This window comes from Cupressus sempervirens, chromosome 8 (assembly GCF_028749045.1).
Source record: "Cupressus sempervirens isolate cs-2001-9-10 chromosome 8, ASM2874904v1, whole genome shotgun sequence".
Taxonomy (NCBI): domain Eukaryota; kingdom Viridiplantae; phylum Streptophyta; class Pinopsida; order Cupressales; family Cupressaceae; genus Cupressus; species Cupressus sempervirens.
In genome coordinates, this window is record NC_143125.1 from 425,104,064 (window position 1) to 425,130,909 (window position 26,846).

General features: G+C 35.8%; 1 protein-coding gene across 1 annotated transcript; it reads left to right on the forward strand.

Annotated features, from left to right (window-relative positions):
• The first annotated feature begins 119 nt into the window (after nucleotides 1-119).
• Nucleotides 120-26,213, forward strand: LOC149543046 (phytochrome-like). Its single transcript, XM_089797975.1, has 4 exons — nucleotides 120-2,537; nucleotides 2,898-3,702; nucleotides 13,405-13,695; nucleotides 25,492-26,213. The coding sequence occupies exons 1-4, from the start codon at nucleotides 422-424 to the stop codon at nucleotides 25,712-25,714; spliced, it is 3,435 nt and encodes a 1,144-aa protein (XP_089654101.1). The 5' UTR covers nucleotides 120-421; the 3' UTR covers nucleotides 25,715-26,213.
• The last annotated feature ends 633 nt before the right edge of the window (nucleotides 26,214-26,846 follow it).

The window sequence follows — 26,846 nt, forward strand, 5'->3', positions numbered from 1 at the left end:
ATTATTGAAAAACAACCTTTTCCCTTTGATTTTTTTTCCACCACAAATATAATGTTTAATTAGGGAAGGAAGAAACAAGAAAGTAGAGGCCAGTACGAGCACTACGTGAAGAAAGAGAGAGGAGAGGACGAATGCATTGGTTTTCTCCACTATTGTGTTGGTACATATCACAGCCCAACATAACAGAATTTATAGGAGGCTACCGAGGGAAGAAAAATGAATGAATGCGGTTTGTCAGTGATTAGGACGTTAAATACAGGCGAATGGAGCGGTGGCGAGATAGAGAGCCAATTGAGGGAGCCATCGGGGAAGAGATAAGGATATTCCTCCATTCCATTTACATGTAATGGGTGTCAATACCAATTTCAACCACTGAGAGAGCAAGTGAAAATCTCCGGTTTGTGCTCTGAGAAGAGGAGTCATGGCGTCCAGTAGCAGGGCAGAGGCTTCCAGTGGCAGGGCAGAGGCATCAGCTAGCAATACCAACAGGAGAAGCAATTCCACGAGTAACACTAACAGTAAAGCGACAATGGCAATGAAGCAGTACAACGCGGACACTACATTGCATCTTGTGTTCGAACAGTCGGGAGAATCGGGTAAGTCTTTCGATTACACCACGTCTATAAAGTCTTCAACAGAGCCGGTTCCTGAACGGGACATTACAGCCTATCTGTCTCTGATGCAAAGAGGAGGAATGATTCAGCCTTTTGGATGCATGCTTGCTGTTGAGGAGTGGAGCTTTAGGATCATTGCTTACAGTGAAAACGCGGCGGAAATGCTGGATGCGGCGGGGCATGGTGCGGGTCAGTCTGTTCCGGATGTGGAAATTGAGGCGGCAGTGAGAATTGGGAGCGATGTGCGGAGGCTTTTTACGGCGTGGAGCGCGCGGAGTTTGGAGAGGGCTGCCATGACGAAGGAAATAAGCCTGGCGAATCCAATTGCTGTGGAGTCCAAGAGTGGGAAGCCCTTTTATGCAATTATGCATAGGATTGATGTTGGGATTGTGATTGATTTGGAGCCGGTGAGAAGAGGGGAAGCGGCGGCTTTGGCCGGTTGGGGAGGAGCGGACGGCGTTGGAGGAGGGGCCGTGCCTTCGCAGAAATTGGCTGTCAGGGCAACATCGAGGTTGCAGGCTGTGGCCAATGGGGATATTGGTCTGCTCTGTGATGCTGTTGTTGAGGAGGTCAGGGAGCTCACTGGTTATGACAGGGTTATGGTGTACAAGTTCCATGAAGATGAGCACGGGGAGGTTCTTGCAGAAATCAGGCGTTCTGACCTGGAGCCATACCTTGGACTCCATTATCCTGCCACTGATATTCCCCAGGCGTCCCGGTTTCTTTTCATGCAGAACAAGGTGCGTATGATCTCTGATTGCCGTGCTGATCCTGTCAGAATTATACAGGCGGAGGAATTACCTCAGCGTCTTTGTTTGGTGGGTTCTACTCTGAGGGCACCCCATGGTTGTCATGCTCAGTACATGGCTAATATGGGCTCCATTGCTTCTCTTGCTATGGCTGTAATTGTCAATAATGGAAATGATGAAGTAGGCAGCAGCGGGCGAAATACAGGGAAGCTTTGGGGGTTAGTTGTTTGTCATCACACTTCTCCTCGTGCCGTTCCCTTCCCTCTTCGCTCCGCTTGTGAATTTTTGATGCAGACATTTAGCCTGCAGATTAATATGGAAATGCAATTGGCAACCCAATTGACAGAGAACAACATTCTTAGAACTCAAACGCTTCTCTGCGATATGCTTCTCCGAGACGCACCTATTGGAATTGTAACTCAATCTCCCAGTATAATGGATCTTGTCAAGTGTGATGGCGCTGCCCTTTACTACGGGGGTAAGTTCTGGTTGATCGGAGTAACCCCCACGGAAGCTCAAATTAAGGACATTGCAGATTGGTTGCTTGAATACCACGGGGATTCAACAGGTTTGAGCACAGATAGTTTAGCAGATGCTGGTTATCCGGGTGCAGCATCTCTTGGGGATGCGGTCTGTGGTATGGCTGCTGCCAGAATCACATCAAAAGATTTTTTGTTCTGGTTTAGATCTCACACTGCAAAAGAGATTAAGTGGGGAGGAGCAAAGCATCATCCTGATGATAAAGATGATGGCCGGAGAATGCACCCCCGTTCTTCATTCAAGGCATTCCTAGAAGTTGTCAAAAGAAGAAGTTTGCCCTGGGATAATGTAGAAATGGATGCAATTCACTCTCTACAGCTTATCCTACGTGGTTCATTTAAAGACATTGATGACAGCGAGAATAAAACTGTGGTTCATGCTCAGATGAATGACCTAAAATTGCAGGGGGATGAGCTTAACTCTGCGGCATGTGAGATGGTGCGAGTAATCGAAACAGCTCATGCACCTATTCTAGGTGTAGATTCTGCTGGAATTGTAAATGGATGGAATTCATATGCCGCGGAATTGACAGGACTTCCAGCTGAAGAAGCTATGGGCAAGTCATTAGTTCATGATCTTGTTTTAGAAGAATCTGTTGAGACAGTGGCAAAAATGCTCTACAATGCTCTGAGAGGTACATTTTTTTTTTACATTGGAAGGTTTTTTCTCGTAGTCAAATAATTTAAGTACATTTGAATGGGGAGCTACGAAATTTGTTGGCTGAGTTAATTGCCCAACTTTATGCATGCTTATAGCAGCCCAACTGTTATTAATAAATGCCGATTCCAAGCATTGGTTGACCTGATTTCAGCTGTTGCACCTGCTCTATCAAGCCTTAGATATAATGTATTATTCTTGTTGTCCATCTCTTAATTTGTATATAAACAAAGATGAGGAAGGTTTACTTCCGAAACATCACTGCAGCAATAGTTTATTGCCGTGCTGCTGTTTTTTTCCGCAATAGTTTTATCAATGCCCTGTACATCTTTTGCAGGAGAGGAAGATAAAAATGTTGAGATAAAGTTGAGGACGTTTGGTCCCCAGATGCAGAAAGAGGTTATATTGGTTGTCAATGCCTGTTCAAGCAGGGATTATACATACAACATTGTTGGTGTTACCTTTGCAGGTCAAGATGTTACAGTTCAAAAGGTGTTCATGGATAAGTTCATCCGAATTCAAGGTGACTACAAGACTATTGTGCAAAGCCCCAATCCTTTGATTCCTCCCATATTTGCTTCAGATGAATTTACTTGCTGCTCTGAATGGAATGCGGCAATGGAAAAGCTTACAGGCTGGACTAGAGATGAGGTTATCGGTAAAATGCTTGTGGGAGAGGTTTTTGGTGGTTTCTGTCGGCTAAAAGGTCAAGATGCAATAACCAAATTTACAATTGTGCTACATGGTGCAATTGATGGTCAGGATACAGAGAAGTTCCCCTTTGCATTTTTTGACAGACGAGGGAAATATGTGGAAGCACTTCTAACAGCAAACAAAAGAACAGATGCAGATGGGCGAATTACGGGAGCATTTTGTTTTGTGCAGATAGCAAGCTCTGAACTACAGCAGGCACTGGAGATTCAGAGGCAACAAGAGAAGAAATGTTTTGCAAGATCAAAGGAGTTGGCATATATTCGACAGGAAATGAAAAATCCTTTAGATGGAATTATATTTACTCGGAAACTGTTAGAAGATACTGGTCTTTCTGATGATCAGAAACAGTTCATTGAAACAAGTGCTATTTGTGAAAGACAGATGCAGAGGATTATGAATGATACTGATTTAGACAGTATTGAGAATGGGTAAGACATACTTTTTCCATAGTTAATTTATGCTGCATTTTTATTCTTCAGCACTTTTTTTTTATTGTTATTTTTTCTGATGAATATCATTCACACACAACCTGTAAGGATATTATCTATCTTACTTGAGTAGATAAGGAATCCATAAACTAATTGACTTTTCATTTTGCAGCATCTTGTCCATGTAAAAGTAGCAACTCTACAAAACTGGATTAGATTAAGAAATTGTAAAAGAAAAAAGCAAAATCTACTAATGCTTTGAGGGATCTATTCTGTGTACAATGCATCTGCTTTTTTTGGCACCTTGTTTATATTACAACGAGTCAATTAGACAATTTATTGTTATGCACATGTGCTTCTCTTCCATGCATAAAAATGAAGTAATGATTGCAAATTGCTATGTATTATTATGTTTCTCATTCTACAAAGAAATGAAGTGATATTATATTTTCTTTCTTGAGATTGCTAAGATTGTTCTTAAGTGTAAGTTGTAATGCAGAGTGTACCTTTTATAATATACAGTATCCTTGCATCTGGGCTTGTTCTTACATATTATATTGCAAAAGCAAATATATGTAAGAGTGACTCATGTAGCATGTTACTACCAAATGTTTATATTCGAAACTGTAGGAAGGTTTCCTCAATCATTTTAGCTCTATATATTATGTAGTTGGAGATTAAGCTTTTGTAAGGATCGGATCCGCACCAATAGGGTAACTGGAAGATGAATTATTATAGTGCTAGGAGTGCAGGCCTACTCCATAAAGTAAGGGGCATCACTTATCAGTCAGTCTAGTATTACATGGAAAGGGGTCAGTCTATTAGGGGTTTGTGGAGTCAAGGGCAAACAAATCTCGTATGATTTTATGAGGGCTAATATGCCGTGTTAATTGCTATAATATTTGATCTTTAATTAGATCTCACGACCACACCAATTCACCACACTCTGGGGGAACAAAATGTCAAGTCCTAGCTTGTGAAAGCCTCATCGTCTTAAGGGATAGATCATAGGATAGCATGTTGATACAACTTCATTCTCAACCTTGCTGACTTTATCCCGATTCATTACTCATGCATGGCAAAGCAGAATAATTCACAGATCTTGAAGAACAATTTTCATCTTAATGTGTAATTGAGCTCATGAGAGACATGGTCTGCCATAGGAAATGAATACATATACATGATCATGTGCCACTTTCAATGAGCTAGATGCTGACAAGAGTAACATCATTAACTTCATATGATATCTTTTCATTTTTATACGACACTCCAACTTAATACACTACCCTTAGGCATTTCTTATTGGTTCCCAATGTAACTACACACATACAATGTAATAAACCTATGTTACCTGGAATCTCCTTGGGGCTCGCAGTATGGCATGCACCAATGTTTAATTCACTGAACCTCCCTAAAAATGCCTCAAAATTTTCTTCCAGGCTAGTTTCTAATATTCAAATGATTTATAAATGTTTGATGGCTGATTTGGAGGTGTGCTTTAGTGAGAACCAGTTTTACAAGACTCGGACTCGCCTTGGACTTGAAAAGCTGGTGTTGGGCTTGGGCTTAGACTCGAAGTCGGTGTCCGGACTTGGTAAATTGAAAACCCAAGAAATTCAAATATTTTTAAGGATTTAAAACTTTTCTCATGCATCATTTAGTCAAATAACTTCAAAGATACAATAATTGAGATACTTTGCACACACGCACAAGTTTACATTGATCACATAAGTATCGATGCAAATTTCTAAAAGAAATAATTTAGACTAAAATTATATAGATTGTTTATTATCATCATGTTGAGCATTGTTCATGTTGAAGACTGTTGGTGGTATCTCTGTTGAAGTGGACTATGAGGTTGCTTCCTCGAAGTGGCATATTGTTATCAAGTGTTTACGAAAATTTTCATATTATATTCTTATACCATGCAAGTTATAGCATGACTGCTTCACTTAAAGTGTTTGTTCTTGGTAGATAGAAAGCTCCTTATGAATATTTGGAATGATATCAACTACATAATTGCTCAAATGTCATCATCTTTTAACTTGTCAAATGACATGTTTAATAGATATTTGTTTTTTCAATCTTTTACAAACCTTAAAACTGTTCTTTTTATTGTTCTGGAGATGTCCAATTCTTTAAACGGAAAGCATTTTATTTGTTGCAATGCTCTCAAATTTGATAGTGCTGTTTTTTTTAATGCTTGGTTCCAGGACTCTGTGATTACAGCCTATGATATGACACTGCTTTTTTGGAATTTTTTTTAGTGAAATCCTATTCGTAATCTGTTTTACAGATAAATTGTCATGTTTTATTCCTGCTACTTGCAAGACACTTTTTACTGCTCCATATTGATTGCCTTCTTGGGAGTCATTGTTACAAATTTTTAGAACTCAATATCTGCAATATTATTATAAAAGCCAAAAAAGCATTGAAATAATAAAAAAATGATAACTTTTTACCCTATGGCTTAGCTGGCCATGGAAGAGTCCAACGGACTCTCTGAGTCAGGAGAGTCCATGGACTCTGCGAGTCCTGGCCGAGTCAGAGTCCAGAGGCCAAAAACCTCTGGAGCCCTGACTAGGCTTGGGACTCTGTGAGTCTAGAGTACTGACAAGACTCGCAGAGTCCTGTAACACTTGTTAGAACAGCCATTTATTGCTCTTCTGTCTTTGTATTTCAATGATATATAAAATGGAGAAAGTATAGCTCCTTTGACAACTCTAATCCTTAAAAGATGAAAATCTATAAGGCAAACAAACAATGTATTGTTGGGTGAAAACCATTTCTATTTAGAAACCAAGAATTCATTAAACAAATTAATGATTTAAAAATCTTTTATTCTCAGAGGGAAAAAACAGAAAAAACAATGTAATATGTTTAAGTTGCTAACCACCTGCACTATCAACACTCCTTGGTATTATCCCAGGAAATTTGGATGAGATACTTAATTGCCATTCCGTGTCATGTCCCATTCTTGAAATAGGATAAAAATAAATAAAAATAATAATTAAACTAAACACATAATAGATTAAATCAATAATAATTAAAATTTATTTAAGTTAAACAAATGGTCAAAAGGCATGAACGGAAAGTTGCAACTCAGTCAAATGAGAGGTATAAAAGGGAGAGAAGCAAACTTCATTTGGGGAAAAAAGGGAGGGAGGAAAAAGGAGTGGAACATAAGAGTTAAGAAGTATTAAGGGAAAGGAAAGGGAAGAATATAAGAAAGTGACTTTCAAAAGGTGAAGGGTTGTGACTCTTTAAAAGGGTTGTCACTTTTTGAAAGGATTGTAATAATGAAGGGCTGTGGTTGCAAAGGGTTGTGTCTCTTTGAATAGGTTGAAATAATGAAGGGTTGTGATTCTTTGAAAGATGGAGAATTATAAACGGCCATGACTTTGGCCAAAAGGCAGACATGATAAAGAGGTGAGACCCCTCCCTCACATGGGAAGATATGAATCGGAAGGATCAAATGGAATGGGGGAGAAGAGGAGTAGAGATGTAGAGCAGATTCAGGGCAGAAGTATAAGAAGAAAATAATATATGTAGATCTAGAAGAAAAAGATATGCAGATCTTAAATGGGATATGTGCAGATTTGAAAAGTTGTAAAGACAGATTTGAGAAGTGAGAAATAGGAAGTGAAAGGGGCAGCTATGGCTGTGAAACATATGAATCTTATCATAACTAAAGGCTGTGACCCCTTTCATAAGGGCATTGATAAATGAAATGATGTGGCTTCCTACACTCAAAGGAGAGTTAGAGAATATAAAAACGCACTTGATTCCCATTACAAATTTCCTCCTTAAGTTGATAGTAAATTAATATGATTCTCAAGGAAGATGATGCAAATGGTTTATTGGCTTATTATTATTGAATCAATGGGAACTTAGATTTTATTCCATCTTTGTTTTGTTCCTCACATACAATGGTTAATTGCTAGGATGGTAGGTAGGAAACTGCACATGATGGTTTAAAGGTCTGTTGAAATATTTTTCTATTAAAACTGATCTTTTGTATACTTGAGCTGTCCCTCGAGCAATGGATAGATTTTGTTTTATTTACATTTCATTAAGTCTTTGTAGTCATTAGTTGACAATGATCTCTGTCTTTTTGACAAAATTCTGATTGACATCTAATGATGTAGTAAATTGCACTTGGCCTTGACCATTGAGTGCAGATTGCATGGATGTGTCCTTGTAAAGGTCCAATTGGTGCTTTAAGTTGTTAGGGGTGTCAAACTTAGGGGTAATGATCCCAAACTTATGATTAGGTAGGACAACTATGGACCAATTTTGTAAGGTGGGTAAGTGTTAGAACATAATGTTATTAGGGGTCATACCATCATTACATTTATATATTGTTCTAATATAAGGCTATAAAACCTTATATTTTATATGCTTTATCAAGCATATACCATTTGAAATAATTTTACTTATAATAGATATCAAGTGTATAATATATAAGATTTTATAACTTTAAGCTAGAACAATAGATAAATGTCATATGGGAGTGACCCCTAATAACAATTTTTTTTAACAATAAGACTTCAACATTAGGCTTTGCAAGACCAAGGGCACCAATCATAAGGTACTATGTTAGATACAACTGTTAGGAGTGAAAATAAGCCTTGACACCAAGCATATTAGGATCACAGTATATTCCTATTTTTCTATCACTAAGTGCATGTATTTTGGTTTGATAATGAATGGTTCTATACCTTTGTAAAGCAAATGAATAATTGTGTAAAGTGTTTGAGCTTAAGTGGTGCAGGAGCACCTCAAATATTCAAGCCAAAGTTGAAGATTATGAAGACCACAAAGACCGTCAAAGAAAATCAGAGGGATGGAATACATAAATGGAGTTTTCAAATCAATTGGGAAGTACTGAAGCCTATAATGGCTTTTGATCATACAAATTTTAGAAATGGTTAAAAGTCCTAAATAGATAAAATTTTGCTTTGTATGGAGGACCAATAGAGTTCTTGGGTTAAACTGGAATGTTTAGAGTTTAGTAAAGGCGTAGGAAAGGTTAATAATAATAACAGATCAAAATTAGTGAGTTTAGTGGTCTTTGGTTTAAAAGCATTCAATAAATTGTAAGTTGGAATTTTGAATTTTCAAAATCCAATAGTTAGTTAACAATGGAGGGAATTTGAGTTTTAATGTCTAAAACCTTAAACTAATCCATTTAACCAATAAAATAGGTTATCGAAGTTATAAGGGAGTTATAAAATGTATGAGGAAGTCATGGTATAAAAATCCCTAGAGATGTACGGAGGATAATCAGGAAAAAGAAAGAGCAATAAAAATTCTTTATTCTCTGCAACAATATATGTTTGTACTTTGTTGTTGAAGGCTTTATTTTATTTTATTGAAAGGACCATATAATACATTGAAAGTCTTGTTCCAACAAGTTGCAGATCATTTTTGAATGAGTTTGTCTTTATACTGAATCACTATCACGTTAATTTTGAGTTTGTTGTGTTGCACTTTTCGGTTCTAAATTACTGTACAGTAGGGTTCCACTAAAATGATGTGCATTCCATGAATATAAAGGCCTAATATTCATGGGATGTTGATATCTAACATTGTGTTATATATATTTAACAAGTGATGTGCAGAAACAATAAGAAAGATTTGATCATTGCTTGGAGAAAGGGTAAAAGTTCAGAAATAAAAGTTGCAGAAAATGCCGTCTGATGTTGGGGCAATATCTTTGGATTGAACCGTTGGATTGTAATGTGCTTTGAATGGAATGAAGATAACCTAATTATGCCCAAAATCAACAGAGGGATTGAAGAAATTTGGTCTGGTTTAAAAGTTATTGCGACTGTCCACAGGTCTATCTAGAGGATAGCAAGGTGGTGTATTTTGGCTTATTTATTTTCTGAGATTGAATTAATGAACCAAAAGGATATGAAAGGTTGTAGGTTGATATGATTGGGTGTTCAAAAGGCCTTTTCTTGATAAGTTGATTGGGATGACAAGTGTTTGTGGTTGTTCTAAGTAAAGAATAAGAGTTACAGGAAGATTGCTCAAGAATGGAGTGCTGGGTGCTGTTGTAAACCTAATATCCATTTGAATCATTTGTAGTCCAGTGTCAATAGATATATTTTACCGTTGTTTTCCTTTGGGAAGGGTGTATTCATGAATTGAGTCTCTTGAAGCATGGTTGAAGTGTAGAAACTTTGAAGTTGAATCATTCATTTACTGAAATCTTGTCCATCACCCTTACCTGCTGCATCATTAAGGCTATGATAATGCCTAATGTGCTTGTGCATGTCTAGACATGAAAATGAGTGCAATTGAATCAATAGCGTGTGAAATGAAGTTTAGCTTTGATAGTTTTGGGTGTATAGGTGTGATGAGAGGTTGAACATGAAGTGGACAGGTGGATTAGGTAATGCACTATTAGGTTTTCTAAACCAAAAGATGTAATAGACTGCCTTCCACTTTATGATACCTCAATAAAGAAAGCACTGAAGACTATACCCTTTATCTACACACGTAAGCTAGGAAGTAGATAAATACGGTTGTATATTGTCCAAATAAGCATAAATTTATTAATCACAAAAAGACCCGTATATTTATTGTAGTAGTTTCAAAAGATGTTTTGCAAAAGATTTGTAAGGGACTCTATTGTTATCTTGATGAAAAATAATCAGAACTAACATTCAAAACATCAAATATGGGTTAAGAAGGTCAAGGAGATCTTTAGGAACATACACAATACATGAAGGCATTCAAAAAATGTTGGAACTGCACATTGAACTTGTTCTTCTAGGACTATAGTGATGTACATCCTAGGGATAAAATTGAGAAAATTACAATACAAAATGCCTTTGACCCTTGGTTTGGAATCTCTTTTTGTTTTATATTGCATCTCTTTATCCATTTTTTGATTCTTGAAAATCTGCCAGAATATATTGTTTAATACTAAGCTACCTCAAGGAAAGTATTAAGAACCATCGTCATCAACCATTGTCAAGCTTGCCCGTGCTTGTTGGCTTCACCTCCACATGGCCATGCAATTGGAACCACACCTTTGAAATTGACAATTATAAGTTTTGTACACAAATTGAGTATCAAAGCGGTCCATAAGCATCACAAGACATTTGAAAGCTATCTTCTTCCTAGTCATATGCTTTTCTAGTGATTAATGGTGTTCAAGATTGTAGAGGGTAATTGTAACCTTCACTTTAGTTGCTTGTAAGAAATTATGAAGAGTTGGTTATTGCAACATTGCAATATAAGACAAGGTGGATGTCCGTGAAATCCACAAAGTAGATGAATTGAATCAATTGAGAGGACCATTGTTGCAAATTAATCACCACACAAATGGTGAACTGGAACTTTTCTTCATTAACCATTAAATTTGCATGCAATTCCATAGATGGACAATGGCGTTTACATTACTGTTAAACTTACAATACAATACCATTAAATTTACATTCCTCTAAGATGAGACAAAATTAGCATAGGTAGAAAATCAAGTTCTAGCTCAAGATGAAACACCATTTACTTAGGTAGTGAAATATGTCTCGGCCAAGCTAAGACAACTTTTACTTGGTTAGTGAAACACATCTCGGCCAAGCAGAGACAACTTTCACTTGGGTAGTGAAACATGTCTTGGCCAAGTTGAGACAACTTTTACTTGGGTAGTAAAACACATCTCAGTCAAGCTGAGACAACATTTACTTGGGTAGCAAAATGTCTCAACTCAAGATGAGTTGTATACTTAGTCAAATTTAGCTCTTGTTTAGCATCACTCCCAATTTTCTTCCATCTCCCATACTTAGCCAAATCCTCATTTCAACCCAAACACAAACCCACTCTCTTCAAACTTAAGCCCAATGCCAAAACTTTATAACCCCACTACAACAACAACCCAATTAGAAAACAAAAGAGGGGATCCCCATTTGCAATGGAGTGATGGTGTGAAAGCATCACATTATGTGTGTGTGTGTGTGTGTGTGTGTGTGTGTATTTATGTATGTATGTAACCTTTTGAAGACTGAATTCTACAAGTGCATACGTTGACTAACAGAAATTCAGAATTCTTTATTTCATGCCCTTTGACCTTTCATTAGTGTTGATTACATTTTAACTTCATATCTTATAGTTCTATTAAATTATATATGATAATTAATTGTTAAATCCTATTTCAAATAGGGGACACTACATAAAATCTTGAACCAATAGTTAGTGCCAACTCTCTCTTCAGTAGAAGCAGAATATATGTCAGCTTCAGAGGTGCCAGGGAAATATTATGGTTCAGAAGGATTCTTGAAGATTTGCAGGACAAAAATATGCTTCATTAACACAACTCATGGTTAGTAAAAAAATTAATCTTCCATTACTGAACTGAGCACATCAACACAAAATATCATTTGAATTGACATCATGTGAAAGATCATGATCTACAAACTGAAATATGACCAATTGTAGAACAATCAATTGATATTTTGACCAAAAGATCTGGGAAGGACAAATTAAAACGTTCGAAGGCTAGGTATATTGAAATTTGGGGACAAGAATTTTTTTAATTGTTAAGATATGCTACCAAATGATTTGAATATATTTTTGAATGTTTATAAAATAATTTAGATAATTGAAGCCTACATTAATAGGCGAATATTTCTGCAGACGTTATGCCATCTTTGAACTTTCACCTTCTTTCTGATTTATTGCTACCTTTGTGCAAATATACTCAATTATCCTCTTGCTTATACATTTGAAAGATATATAATAAATATAGTTACCATACTAACCATATTGAATGTGCTTATCTTTATTGCTAGAGGATGATCTTTATACTTATTGTTTTTTTGGATTGGTAATGGGCTGGAGCCGGTATCAACATGGGGGTCGAGTAGACTTGAACCCAAGACCTCCCAATTGAGAGGCTCATAACTTACCGCTGCACTGTGGAGTGTTCCCATCTTTATACTTTTTGTTAGAAGTTATGTTAGCACTTAATTAAAGTAACTAGTGCACCTAGGTTTCATTTCAAGCTGTAACTTGTAATTCTCTTTTCAATTATGTACAATGGCAACTGTTTCACAGGTTTGGCTCCTTATCTACATGTGAGCACATATTTCAAGATTGCTTAGGCATTTTCTTCAAACATTGAGATGAAAACTATTTGATAATGATACCTTCCTATGTTCTTTTAAAATCATGTTACCAAATTGCCCTGTTAATATAAAGTATTGAGGAGAATTACTAGAAACCTTTTTTTGTCTTCTCCCAATCACTGGCTCGAATCCTTTTTTGAGCAAGATGTCTATATGTATCAACTCGTGTCTCATTTTTTGATAAATTGTCTTTTGATAAGTGGGAATGTTTGCACAAATTATGTTAACAGGTACTTTATCCCAGTTTTGGCATTGTAGACAGTTAGATTTTCTGTTTGACCATCACAAAATGGTCATTTTCTGTTTGACCATCACAAAATGGTCATTGGAATCCAGCATACATGCTTAGGTTGTATAGCAGACCTGTTCATGTTTTGTTTCCACTGTCCATGTGTTGTAATTCTCATCTTTTCGACTACTTTAGTGTGTACACTCTCTATTCTGTCTGATTTCTGTTGTAATGTGCTTCTTATCATTTTTATCTATATCATTAGCATTTAGCTTGCTAAATACTAAGAAGATTTGTATTCTCAAATTCTAATTTGTGTATTCGAATTGACAGTTATATGGAGTTAGACACAGCTGAATTTGTCTTGGGAACTGTTATGGATGCTGTTGTCAGTCAAGGTATGATTATACTGAGAGAGAAGGCCTTGCAGTTGATTCGTGAAATTCCTAGTGAGGTAAAAACCATGTGTTTATATGGAGATCAAGTCAGATTGCAGCAAATTTTGGCCGATTTCTTGTTAAATGCAATACGGTATACACCATCCCCAGAGGGATGGGTAGCAATTAAAGTGTTACCAACCTTAAAGCAGCTTGGCAGTGGTATACATGTTCACTTAGAATTCAGGTCAGATTTTCATGCTTAATTCTTGTGGCATTGTGGCAGACTAAATATGGTCCTTGTGTTTAGAGTAATACTTGGCAATGGTAGTATCTCTTCATTTGGTAATATAAAACATTCTAGTATTTCTTTTGGTCAGTTCTCTTATTTAGTGAAAATAGCCACGGTTGTAAAGTCTCAGAGTTGCTGAGAACTCTATTTTTTTGCTGGGCAAGTTTCACAAGTTTAACTCTTGCATTTTTATAGGCACAAAAAATGTGGGTAAAAATGTTGACACAGGTAAAATAATGGTTAAAATACATTTTTCGCATGTTGCTTTTGTTACAAAACCATGTGTTTTCTGTTTTGAGATGTCAATCTTTAGTTTAAAATATATTTTGTAATTGAACTTCAAAAAAGAATATGCTTCTTTAGGAGGTTTTAACTTTTAGTACTTTCTAAATTGCCGAATTGTTGTTGAGTATATCCTGAGTTGAAAATTTTGCGCTTGCTGAGTACTCTCCAAGTCAAAGTCCGAGTCTGTGAGCTATGAAAATCACAATTAAAAGCAAGCACATGGATTTTATTATTTTGGAAGATGGGAGATGATTGTAAATCTTCTTATTTTTGACCTGCATGCTTTCTCTATTGATGTTAGTTTTCTCTAATTAAACATCAATTACACAAACAATACAAAGATAGCATTAATTCCCTTCTTGGGGTTATGGAATTTTCGTTGTTTATAATGTGATAATCCTTTTATTTTTAAAAAGGTGGATACCAAGCATTGCTAAGGCCCAAGATAGGTGTTGTCGGACAATCGGGTAGTTAGACAGTTTTGTGTCACCGAGGGAAGTTATAGACACGACGGTTTGCCTCGTACCCCTCGGCTACTGTATGTACTAGTCTCTGTCACAAGTGAAGGCATGTTATGTCATGTCATATTGAGTTATGTTATGAGTATGAAGCATGGGATGTAATCCGGTACTTGATGATTGATGAATATGAAGCATTCCCAAGTTCTCTATATTTTTGTGTTTAATACTTTACTTCTGCATTCATGTACTAAATTCCTGTTAACCCCTGAGGGGAAAACATTTAGCGGCATTGTTGGGAAGTGTGAGGCGAACCATCACTTTTGTTCACTATGTTTATTGCTATGTTCTATAAGAATGCGTCCCCTGCAAAACTTTACCTATTGCTTATTGGAGGAAACATCCCACCTTCCAACCTCATGTTTTCAAAATTTTAGGAAATGTTTTGGGGATGCAAAAAACCATTAAAGGTATGATAGTCTTCAAGGGATATTTGAAAGTGACAGTCCGCTATACCTCAACACACACATTTGTGTGTGTATTTAGTCATATTTTTATGTACATATTTACGTACATATATATAGGTACACATATACATATTTACATAGACATATACATATACATGTCTATATACATATGCATGTGCATATGCATTTACATAATACATATACACACAGATATTCAAGGGACACAAAAAACCATATAAATTTTACAAATGGTTTTGGAGATGTAACAAATCATAGAAGGGATGACAATCTACAAGTGATGTTCAAGGTGACCAACCCCTATGCCTCAACATGCAAGTCATATGACAATAAAAATAAAAATAAAATTACTAAGGATGAAAATCAAAATTGGAGGTAAGTAAAAATAAGAATGGTTGATCATTAGAAGTTAATTGAGGTGGGCATGAGAAGATTCCAACCATCCCTAATTCCAATGGGAACAAGAGCAGGTTGGATTTTGACTTTCTCATGTTCTCAAATGTAAATGCTAGCCTTCCCTGCCCTCACATCAAAGCAAGAATACCATTTCATGGGCTTGAGAGCATTGAAAATTGGTGGAATTAAGGACAGAATATCAATCTTCTCCTAAACATGATCAGATTCAAAGCAAATGAAGATCAACTGCTCAATGGAATATGGAAATCAGACTCTAAAAGTTAACCATGATCTGAATTGCAATCAAACTTGATCCACCAACCAGGCAAAGTTGGATACAGAAATCAAGCAAAACAATAAAGAATTATGTGGTTGTTGAAAGTGAACTAAAGTGGGAGCATGGGAAGGTCGGATTTGGACCATTCCTCATTCCAGTGGGAACAAGAGAAAGTTGGATTCCAACCCTCTCATGTTCCCAGGCATGGAACATCAAACCAAAGGAAAAACTTGATCCCCTTGCCTTGGACAACTCTCGAACAGCTTGGGCATCATTTTTAGTGATTAAAAACAAGCTCTCCAAGATGAGATTAATTTCGTACTTCTCCTCAAATGAAGTCTGATTTAGATATGCAGTTGTGAAAATCTGAGCAACAAAGATGGTGAATCAATAGTTGAAACTTGAGCAAAAATGAAAATTATTACAATTTGATTGCAAAGGGATGTTCGAAGTAAACATGAGGTTGGGAATTACCAAAGAGGGACAAGACCAAGTTTATTTAGAGGAGAGAAACAAATGTGGAAATGAAAATCTGAGAATAAACTAGTGTGGGAACATGGAGAGGTCGGAACCCAACCCTCTCATCTTCCCCCTTATAAACAAAAACAATGCATCTTCACTATGTTTGCAATTATAAAAAGGATGTCCAATCTTACATAAATTCACCACTTTAATCATGATTAAATTTGTCAAGTACAAATTGTTCTTAATTTAATCATTAAAATTGAAATTCATACCCAGTTGGGCTTGCATTGGGCTTCAAAAAGGAATTTTTTTTTGAACTAAAAACATTTATTGTCCCTCAGGGAGGTTGTCCAAGGCAAGGGTCATGCCCCTTAGGCTTTGAGTGCCTATATAAGGAGGGTCAAACCCTCTCGTTCAGCCATCAAATCCAAGCAATTAATTCACCCTTGAAGAGCAACAAAGAAGACCCTTAAAAGCAGCGATTTTCATCAATTGGAGATAAATCTTAGGAAGTTGTGGAGGCTGTTCTTAGCAACATCAAATCACATCAGGTTGGGAAAAAATCAGAATTCTTAGGATGAAAAAAATAAATTTCTTTGGGGTGAAAATCAAGTAATTCTTTGCAAATTCATGTGTTAAAAACTTAAAATTTTTAATAGCAGCAAGAAAGGCATAGACTTGGATGAAGATGTTAGATATGAAATCCTTTTAATAATCTTAATAACTTAGGGTTCATTTGGTTTGTGGAATTTTAGAAATCAAGTTTTCTACAAATCTAGATTTAGCCAAATCAAGGTTTTGCAAATCTTCATTCCTGTTATTGGGATTTTACTTGTATCGTTTGTTTCACTCGGAAGATGAGTGGAAAGATACATTTTTATGCATAAGCTTGGAGATGAAGGCAGACTCCAAAAAATAGTCCGATCTAATTTTTTTACTCTCCTCAAAAAGCATAACCAGGTTTTGATTTTCAATTCCTAGTTGCAAGTGGGAAGTCTGATAACTTGGTTTTGAGACAAAATTAGAAGACATATATTCTAATTCCATTTTGTCAATTTTGAAACAAACACAAAAAATTTCAAATCCGAATTATGAAAAAGCCAATTCCCATTATCTTCCACAAACCAAACGGACCCTTATAGATTTAATTCGAGGGCATTATTTGACTTGGAATCCAATCTGATTTCATTTAAGAGCATTAATTTGACTTAGAATCCAATCTGATTTTTTTAAAGTACTAAGCTTTCTCTTTCAAATATTAAATTGAAGAAGCTTTCATTTCATGTGATTTCAAAATGAATATGATCTCAAAATATAACTTGCCTTTATTACTTTGTAGGTGATGGATGATAAAACCTATGTTTGGAAACATGAGGAAGGATAGATAAGCCCAATCAAAGCATGATGCTAAAGAAATGATACCTGGATCAAGTTTTTCTTCAAAGTGGAAGAAAATTGGGATACAGACTTGGGACCGGTAAACATGATACAGGTTTGAGATTGTATGATTAGAGCCAATCCTTCTAAGTTGGCAAAGAGAATGACAAAGAATGAGATAGTGTAGGTGGCAGCTTTCCCATCTACAATGCAATGTTTGAACTAATAAAGGAGCGTGCGAAACATTATGACCCAATGTTTGAACTAATAAAGGAGCGTGCGAAACATTATGACCCACTAACAAAGTCAGTTTGATATGGCAAGGATAAAAAGATATTGGGTACCATCACAAAAAGAGCAATTGAGGAGACATTTAACATTCCACACCATAAGGTGGGTGTTTGTATTACTAAAGATGAGGCCTTGAGATATTGTGATAGTAAGTCAAATATTAGCAAAATTACCAAGGTTAATCAAGTCAGGTTTCCACGAAAACCTTAGTGATCTCATTGTTATACTAAGGAGTGTAATAAGAATTCCTCAAGGGGGAGTTTTCAAGCCATGGATGTTTTACTTTATAGAGAAAATTTCAAGTGGGGAAGTAATGCTTGATTTGGTAAGGACCATAAACAATTTAGATCTTCAATTGAGGATGCTATAGGATTTAAAGACATTTTACATGGGATCATACTTGTTCTATATGATAGCAATGATGTTCAGATATCTAGGCTTGAGATAGTTGGGTCAGGTCGAGAGGAATATGGGGTGATACTTGGCACACAAATGCTACCCACAATTGCACCTCCACAACAAGAACTTCAAAATATGATTGATGCATTTGCTATGAAAATTGTGAGGATTATACAAGAGGCTACTTACAAAAGATTGTCCACTGAAGTAGAAAAATTTATCAAGAAGTATGGCTTGTGGTACATCTAGTTTCCAAAGTTCACATATATTAGAGTGGTGGGAGGTAAATGTGGCCCCAAAAGGCTATCGAGGTATCCAACCAACAAGTTAGTATTTATGGAGGTAGCAATACAGTTGCTAGCATACGATAAGATTCAAAAGCATGAGCATAAATAGGTAGTTTCATTTCCATTTTGCTTTGGAACGAAATGTTTTCCATCTCTTGCAGCTACAGAGGTGGCATAATGAGTTTGAATGCTATGCCTTAGGATCCTATAAAGTAAGGGAAATCTTTAATCCAAAATTGAGAAGGTTTTCAAAACAAGTTCAAGCATGTCCCATGTTGGAGGATTATGGGCAGACATAGCTAATAATTTCAATGTAGGAAAGAAGATATTCTCAAGATTGACAGTGGTTATGATCATGGACTATAAGTGCAAATCCAAGTACCTAGCCCATTGAAGGAAGATGATAGACTCATTAGAAGGGATTTTGAGACAATAAAGAAGAAAGAATTGGAGTTTATTGATTAGTTAGATGAGCATGAGATCAATTTGGAAACTTTGATGATTCTTGTCACACTTTTCACTCAAGAGTACTTGGATAGAAAGATGGAAAGCCTCATAAAGAAATGAATTCCACTAACATATGAGAAAATGAAAGAGTTAGAAGTTGAAGAGGAATCATCCAAACAAGATCAAGAGTTAAGTGAAAGACAAAAGGGTGAAGACAAGAAGAGATAAAATGCTGGAAAGGCCTTTCAAATCAAAGATTTAAGGGGGAAGGAATAAGGATTGAGGAGCCACAAGCCAAGAAACAAAAATCAAATGCTCCTCCATCCAAAGAAAGTGCCACTTCTAAGCAAGGAAAGACGATCCAAATGAAGGACAAGGAGGTGAATCATGAAGTCCCTATTTAGTTAGAAGCTAGTATTAGCCAAAGTTCCTTTGGATATTCTCCTCAAAGTCCAAGCAAGATAGAAGGAAATTCTCCTCAGACGATAAGTGAAAATTAAACGAACGATGTTGAGGATTCTACTACAGAGGATTAAAACCTTTTCTCCTAATGAAAGGCCAAATGGAGATGTAGCCGTAATACCAATTGAAGATCAAGAGGTAGGAAATCAAGGAGGTGATGATCAAGAAAATGAAGAGCCAAAAATGGAGTTGGGAGAATGTACAACCCCTTCTTGGCCGAGGGAGATGTTATAGAGAAAGGAAGTGGTTAATATTGAGCCAGTTGAGGACATTGAAATCATGTATAGAGAATTTTGCGAAAGAGGAGGAAAGCTAATGAGCAAGGAGATTAGAAGAAGCTATCAGGGATGATTCTAGATCTCCCAGAGTCTTAAGTTGCCATTTCAAGTGGACATAAAACAAGAGATAGATCCTTTGTCAAGATTATGATATCATTGAGCATGATATGGGGCCTACAATGAAGAAACATGAATTTTAGGATGCTCATGGAGCCGTACAAATTTTTGAGCAAAGAGTGAGCAAGGAGATTGGGAAGAAGAAATATAAAGAACAAAATCAACGATTTAGGAAATGCCTCAAGAAGGTATTCAATCCTATTCAGCAACAAGACCAAACATTTGCACCACCTTACACCCTTGAAAGAGAATCAATTGATAATTTGTAGAATTTAAAATCATATTCAACAGTCAAAAGCATGGACGTAAGAGTTGTACAAGAGATAAATGCTATTCTTTGAGAATTCCTAAGACACTATCATGCGACTACATCAATCAATTCAAGCTATGGGTGTGAAGGATTTCAGCCCATCAGCGAAAAACTATTCCACAATGGCAAGCAATGACAGGAATTCCAAAGCAACTGTTGGAAAAGAACAAAGTAATACAGGCAAATGGAATGGAAGATGTCAAGGAGTGGTAGTTTGTATTAGTTTTCAGGGAAGACACTCTTGAAAAGGTAAAAGATGAAAGATTTCAGCCCATCAGCGAAAAACTATTCCACAATGGCAAGCAATGATAGGAATTCCAAAGCAACTATTGGAAAAGAACAATGTAATATAGGAAAATGGAATGGAAGATGTCAAGGAGTGGTAGTTTGTATTAGTTTTCAGGGAAGACACTCTTGAAAAGGTAAAAGATGATTGGCAAGGCCTTGGTACAATAGTTTAGACGATTCAAGATGAGGTTCAAGAAGTGGTGAAAGTAACATTCCAATTTGATGAAAGAAAAGAGGAAACTATGAATTTGGAAATTTTAAAGAAAAGAATGAGGTCTCTCCACTTGGAAGATTGCAACACTGTTAGAAGGGAGAAGTTGAGAAGAGTTGCAACATTCAAACCCTTCATAGCTTCTTGGCAAGATGATATGCCAGATTGGGGAAGAATCCTTGCCACAACTACCACTGAGTTAGCTTCTTGGCAAGACAATGTGCCAGATTGGGGAAGAATCCTTGCCACAAGTACTACTGAGTTAGATATGGCTGATTGGAAGATACAAAGGGCGCTAAGTCCTCTAATGGATGAGCTTAATAATATTTTGTCTATGTTCATTGAATTTGCAAAAAGAAAAAGATCAAAGGAAACTATCTTCTAAAGGAAGATTTGATGTAATCTTACATGGCATTTTATTTTCTTGTTGGCTGATAATTAGATGTTTGATTGGCCCATAGTTTGGTGCCTTTTGATTAGTGGTTTATACCTTATTTATTTACCATTGGCTCTTTAGAGCATTGTAATTTTCTCATTGGCCCACATGGCAGAAACCCTAATTAGGGTTTGTAATGGATTAGTCTGGGCCATTGATTTTGTTTAATTCTGGTCTTTCATTGTAATTGAACCCCTACATAAGGCTTGCTTCCATCATTCGTACGAGAGAATTATTGCTGATATGCTACCAAATTTGCTCTACTTACATGATGAATAGTTATGATCTATTTGGAATTATTGCATGGTGATATGCATTCCTTACTTAGAATAGATGTGATTTCAAGGTGTTAAGTAGAATTTCCTTCGAGTAATATAGGTGGATAAGAGTACTTGTGAATGCATCCTTGCTTGGTTCGATCATAGACCAAACCGGTAGCTGCTTATTGATTGTGAGTCTTTCCTTGTTGTCAAATGACATTTGAATGCACTTAACCTCAATCTATACCCGATCTTTGATTTGCATTCATAGATGGGATTAAGGAAATGGTGTTGATTTGAAAATCATTTTAACACACCATAGACGCATGCGCTAGGTGAGTGGAGTCGATGACAAGACTGCATCTGGTAGAATTCAAGGATATTCACTCTTTCTTGCATCCTTAGGTGGAAGTAGAAGTAGATTAAATTCATAAATTCAAGTTTAAGTTGCATGCCGAAAGCTGGAAGTTAAAGAGTATATATTCATTGCATATTCTGAAGCCATATCAGTCAAAGTTAAGCTGACTAATCTTAGCGAACAGCAAAAGTCCCCTCGTGATATTAGCAAATCACATTAGTATCACTGAGTAACCAGTTCCACATTAACCGTGGAGTCACCTTGTTATCTTTTATTGCAGTCTTAGCATAAGAAGTGTGTTTGTTCAAGAGAGGATTCGATATTTGGTTTTCCATCTTGAAACATTAAGTGTTCTATCCTATATGTTGTTAGGGAACAAAACTCACAGCAACAATTCCCAGCTGGGTAACTAATAATTGTACCTCCTTTTTAGTATTTTGTTGATATTTGAAATCAGACTGTAATGCTGTGAGGAAATGTTAAATTTTAACTAATCAAACCCTGGGCTGAAAATGGAAGCTATTCATAAACAATTTATGATTTTTTCAATATTCACTGAATCTGAAATTACGTGCAAAGTACCAAAACATATGCTAGTTGTAACCAACTGTGGTAATTTCAGAATTATAGAAGAACAGTACAAGATCCTATATTAGATAATTTTGAACACTAGCAGCAGATAATTCAATCACAGATTTGATGATAGCTAGATTAAACTCTTAAATCAAAATTTCAGATCAGCAGTACATAATATCAAAATATATAGCAGGTGTTAGATCCTAAATAAAGATGAAAACAATGAAGAATCAGCAATAACTAAGACCTAAACCAGATCACACAATACAATTATTTCGAGATTGCAAAAGTCAATAAATAACTGGTGCTGTATCTAGAAAATGCAATTGAAAGTAACTGGATTGTAAGTGCTGAGTAATAACAGCCATGAAAAAACCTGTCAGGATGTGTGACCAGCTTCACGGAAAGCTGCTGGGATTTATGCTTATAGTGATGGCTGGAAAATATGAGTCAACCCTGCTAAAATAGTAATTATTGTAAAAAAATCACATTTAATGAAATATATAAATTATCAAGTGGAACACTGCTATCAGCTGAAATAAAAAGTCATTGATTTGAGCAAAATGTTGGTTTGCTTGTAAATGATAATAGTTTCTACAAGAATCAATAAATACAACTGCAATTCTTTATATTGAAACACTTCAATCTAATTTGAGGGTTTTGTTCCCAAATTCACAATAAATTCAAGAGAGTTTATCCATTGAGATTTACAAGCGAAATTATTGTTCAATTTTGAAAAATTGAATTTCATAACTGATAACCTTAGGGTAATGATGAAGGGTATTTTCCTTTGCATATATAGGTGCTGCAATTGTGGGTCTCTTCATGATTGTTTTTCCCTCCAGAAGAAAATAAAAAAAAGTACTTTTAAATAACTAAATACAATGGTATCAAAAGTCTCTTCTAGATGATCATAAAATATAACACTTAAGTTGTGCATATAAAAAAGTAATTGGGCTCCAAAATATAATCATTTCCCATGTCAATCTCTTAGCCTATGGGACAAGAGATAGTTTACAAGTCCCTAACCAAAAGTGTTAATCGAATATGGCAGCTATTTGGAGACCTTGGGGAGATCATTTATCTCCTTTCAAGAGAGGAATTTTCCCCTTAGATTCTTGGTTTCCTATTTGAGCATTTCTGCCCGTAGGCAATGAGCTTCTTGCAAGTTGGATTTTAGATTTTGATTACAATTTTCATCTCTCTTTTAGTACTTCATTTGTCAAAGCAAGTGATACAGTGGAATTGATTTTATGATCCTTGAATCCTACAAGTTTTGAGAACTTACCGGTTAGTATTCTTGGGATCTTTAAATATATACTGCAGGAAGTAGATTCTAGGTCAAGTTGTAGGCAACTTTGCAATACAACTTGATAGTTTTTAATTGGCACACACTTTCCTTTCTGCGTTAATCACACTTGAATCAACTAAATACTTCTTGGACTTGTCTGTCTGCAAAGCGATTGATGGATTGATTTCACTAACTTCACTAATACTTTATAATCCTACTTAGATCAAGTAGTGGAGAAATACTAAATAACTTCCTAAATGTCAAATTATAGCTTCCTGGTGTTGAACAAAACGGCTGAAAATATGTTTTTCTAATATATGTGTTGTACAATTTTACAGTTCAGTTTCTTAAATAAGTTTCAACTAATGCACACTGGATTTTACGTGTTTTTGCATTGCTATCAGCCAATACTTACTGGACTAGCCTATTTGCAAAACAATTGATGGATTAACTCACCAAGTTAGTTTTCTCTTTACATTTCTACCCAGGTGTAGCTAGAAGAGAATAATGGTACAGTTTCCTAAATGACAATTAGTAACTTCTATATGAAACTACAATATTTGCTTTTACATTTCTACCCAGGTGTAGCTAGAAGAGAATAATGGTACAGTTTCCTAAATGACAATTAGTAAATTCTATATGAAACTACAATATTTGCTTACCACCTCCAGTTTCTTTGTACTTAATATTCCATACTTCAGACAAGGTTTTCTTGTATAGTGATGATATTATGCAATACCATATTTGTATTAACTACTGATTTACAAATTATTACTAGGTTTAGAATATAAATTATAATTTCTAAAATATAGAAAATTAAATGGAAAATAAAGAATCAAAGAAACAAACCGGGAAGAAATTAAACAAATAGCAAAAAACTAGGGTTGTATAAGTTTTGAAGTTTATATATTAGAAAGAACGAGGGAGAACAAAGTGGAGGAGAGAGAGATTAAAGCGAAGTAAAAATGTTTGAGATTTGATGTCCTATGTTTGGAAATGAGAGTGAGGGAAAGAGATCTCTTAATTCTTAAAAGACATGCATGAACCCCTTTTCATTGTTTTGAAACTCAAGTCTTTTATTGCCTTTTGTCCTTTTTCTTTGCAGTGTTCTGAATCCTGACAAGCAGGCTTGCTGATAATGTGAAAGGGGTCTGTTGGGCTCACAAAGCTGTGCACAATTCACGATTCACTGTGTAGCTGCTAAGTCCCAGCAAGGTCTCCATGGATATTATAATGGATTTAGGAAGAACAGACCTTAATGAATGAAAATTGAAGGATGCAGGAAGTAACATGGAAAAGGTCCATAGCAATAGCTGGAATCATCAATATGGGGTGCTTCTGCTGAAATTAATTTTTTTGTTAGAGATTTCCTTTGGGATTTGAGTTTTGGTAACATCCTAATTAGAGAGAAATTTTTATAGAATAACTAGAGTTGCTGTTTGCAGATGCCTGGAAACTTATACCGACTGTTGCCTCAAATCCAGGAATATGACAAAAGTTTTTGGGTCATTTGACTGGCTTTCTATTTTGTCCCATTCATGAATTTTTAAAAGTGAAGACAACGTAGGTGGAGGTGTTCCAGTGTGTCAGTTTACTATTACATACCGATATAACACTTTTTCTAGTAAGTCTCGTTCATCATTGTTAATAATAATACCCCCTCCTAAGAATAAAATGGTTTATGAAGATCGAGTGCTACACTAAGGAATAAGGCAGTTGAAGTAATTTTAAAATTTATGGTTTGACATTGCAATACTATTAATTGCTTAGTTGTAGTTTTGATATGCTTTGGAGTCTTAGAAGTCATCGATAATTTTTTTTAAATAACTTGAGGTAAATATATTCCGAAAAATAATTCCTTTCTGGGAATCTAAGGATGATGTACAGTAACAAATTGCCAGTTTTTTTGGAAACGAGCAATTACAATTCTATCTTTCTATATGGACACAAATTTCTGTGATCTGATCTCCCTTTACTTTTCTTTTTGTTGTCCACAGGATAACACATCCTGGACCAGGGCTACCTGCAGAACTTATCCAGGATATGTTTGATAGAAAAAAATGGACTGCAGAAGAGGGAGTTGGGCTAAGTATGTGCCGGAAGCTTCTCAAATTAATGAATGGTGATGTACAATACATGAGGGAGCCTGGAACATGCCATTTTGTTGTGAAACTTGAACTTCCACTCATCCACAGAGAAGATGCTGTCAGTGTCAAATAGATACTCCTTGCAAGCATAGATCATATGCAAACATAGAAAAAAATAATCCATGGAAGTGGTCACTTGCACAAAATTATGTGCATCACAGAAGAACCTTCTTTGGTATTTGGTCTTTGGTCTTTTAGGGTGGACTCATACAAATAAAATGTCTCAAGATGTTGAATCGGAGATGGATAAAGTTAAACTGTAAGCACAAGACAAATCATCCTCAACTTTAATCTCTGTCCAGATTTGCCAAAATAACAGCAGAGAACACCTGTAAGTAAAGAATTAGTCCTAAACAGAGCTGGTGAATTCCACTTGTGAAATATGTAGTATTTTTTTCTGCCTGGGTTTGATAGTGGAAACAATCAAGAGAATTATATGTATGCAGTATTTTTTCTGTTTGGATTTGATGCAGGAAGCATCTGCCATGCCCCAAGGATCCATTGAAATGTATTTGGTTTTTGTAAAACGGTATGTAACCTTAAAATGTAAAATTTGTTAAGCTTCCTGGATATTATAGGTGGTGACAGAATCCTCGTAAATATCATTGTAAAGGGATATGTTTTCAAGGCTTTGATTTGCGTTTGGTGGTGAATATTAAGGGGCATAGGAAAAGTGTGCAGTACAAAAAAGAAAGCTGAGTCATGTCAACTTCTTTTATGTCAAGAGGCCAATAGCCACATTGGTGTGCAGTACTGAAAGAAAGAAAGTTATGCAAATTTCTTTTATGTCAAAAGGTGTAACCTATAGTGACATTTGGGGATGGGGTGCAGGTGGATATTGAAGTGGTTTTCATTGTTTTTAATATTTTTTGATAAACATATTTGAGATCTATTAAGGGGCATTCCCCAACAACAAGAGCGCGAAAACTCAATAAATAATATGCTCTTGTATATAATATTACGATAATAGATAAACTTCTATTATTAGTTAATGGTTATCTATTTGTAATCTATTGTAAATATTAGAATGTTTCTAATATTTAGTTAGCTATAGTTATCTGTTAGTTCTCTTTAGAGTTCTTTTAGCTAGAATAGAATATTTCTTTTGTGTACAATAATTTTCTAAAGAAACATTGCTTTATTCTTTTGTATATATAGGCCTCGTGGTCTCTGTTAATAAGAAACAAGTATTTTACCAATTACTT

Bases quoted from the DNA above. Each gene is read 5' to 3' on its own strand.
- LOC149543046 (XM_089797975.1), top strand. From the start codon at position 422: ATGGCGTCCAGTAGCAGGGCAGAGGCTTCCAGTGGCAGGGCAGAGGCA. The intron at 3,703-13,404 runs GTAAGACATACT...TCGAATTGACAG, and splicing joins TTAGACAGTATTGAGAATGG to TTATATGGAGTTAGACACAG. The intron at 13,696-25,491 runs GTCAGATTTTCA...TGTTGTCCACAG, and splicing joins CATGTTCACTTAGAATTCAG to GATAACACATCCTGGACCAG.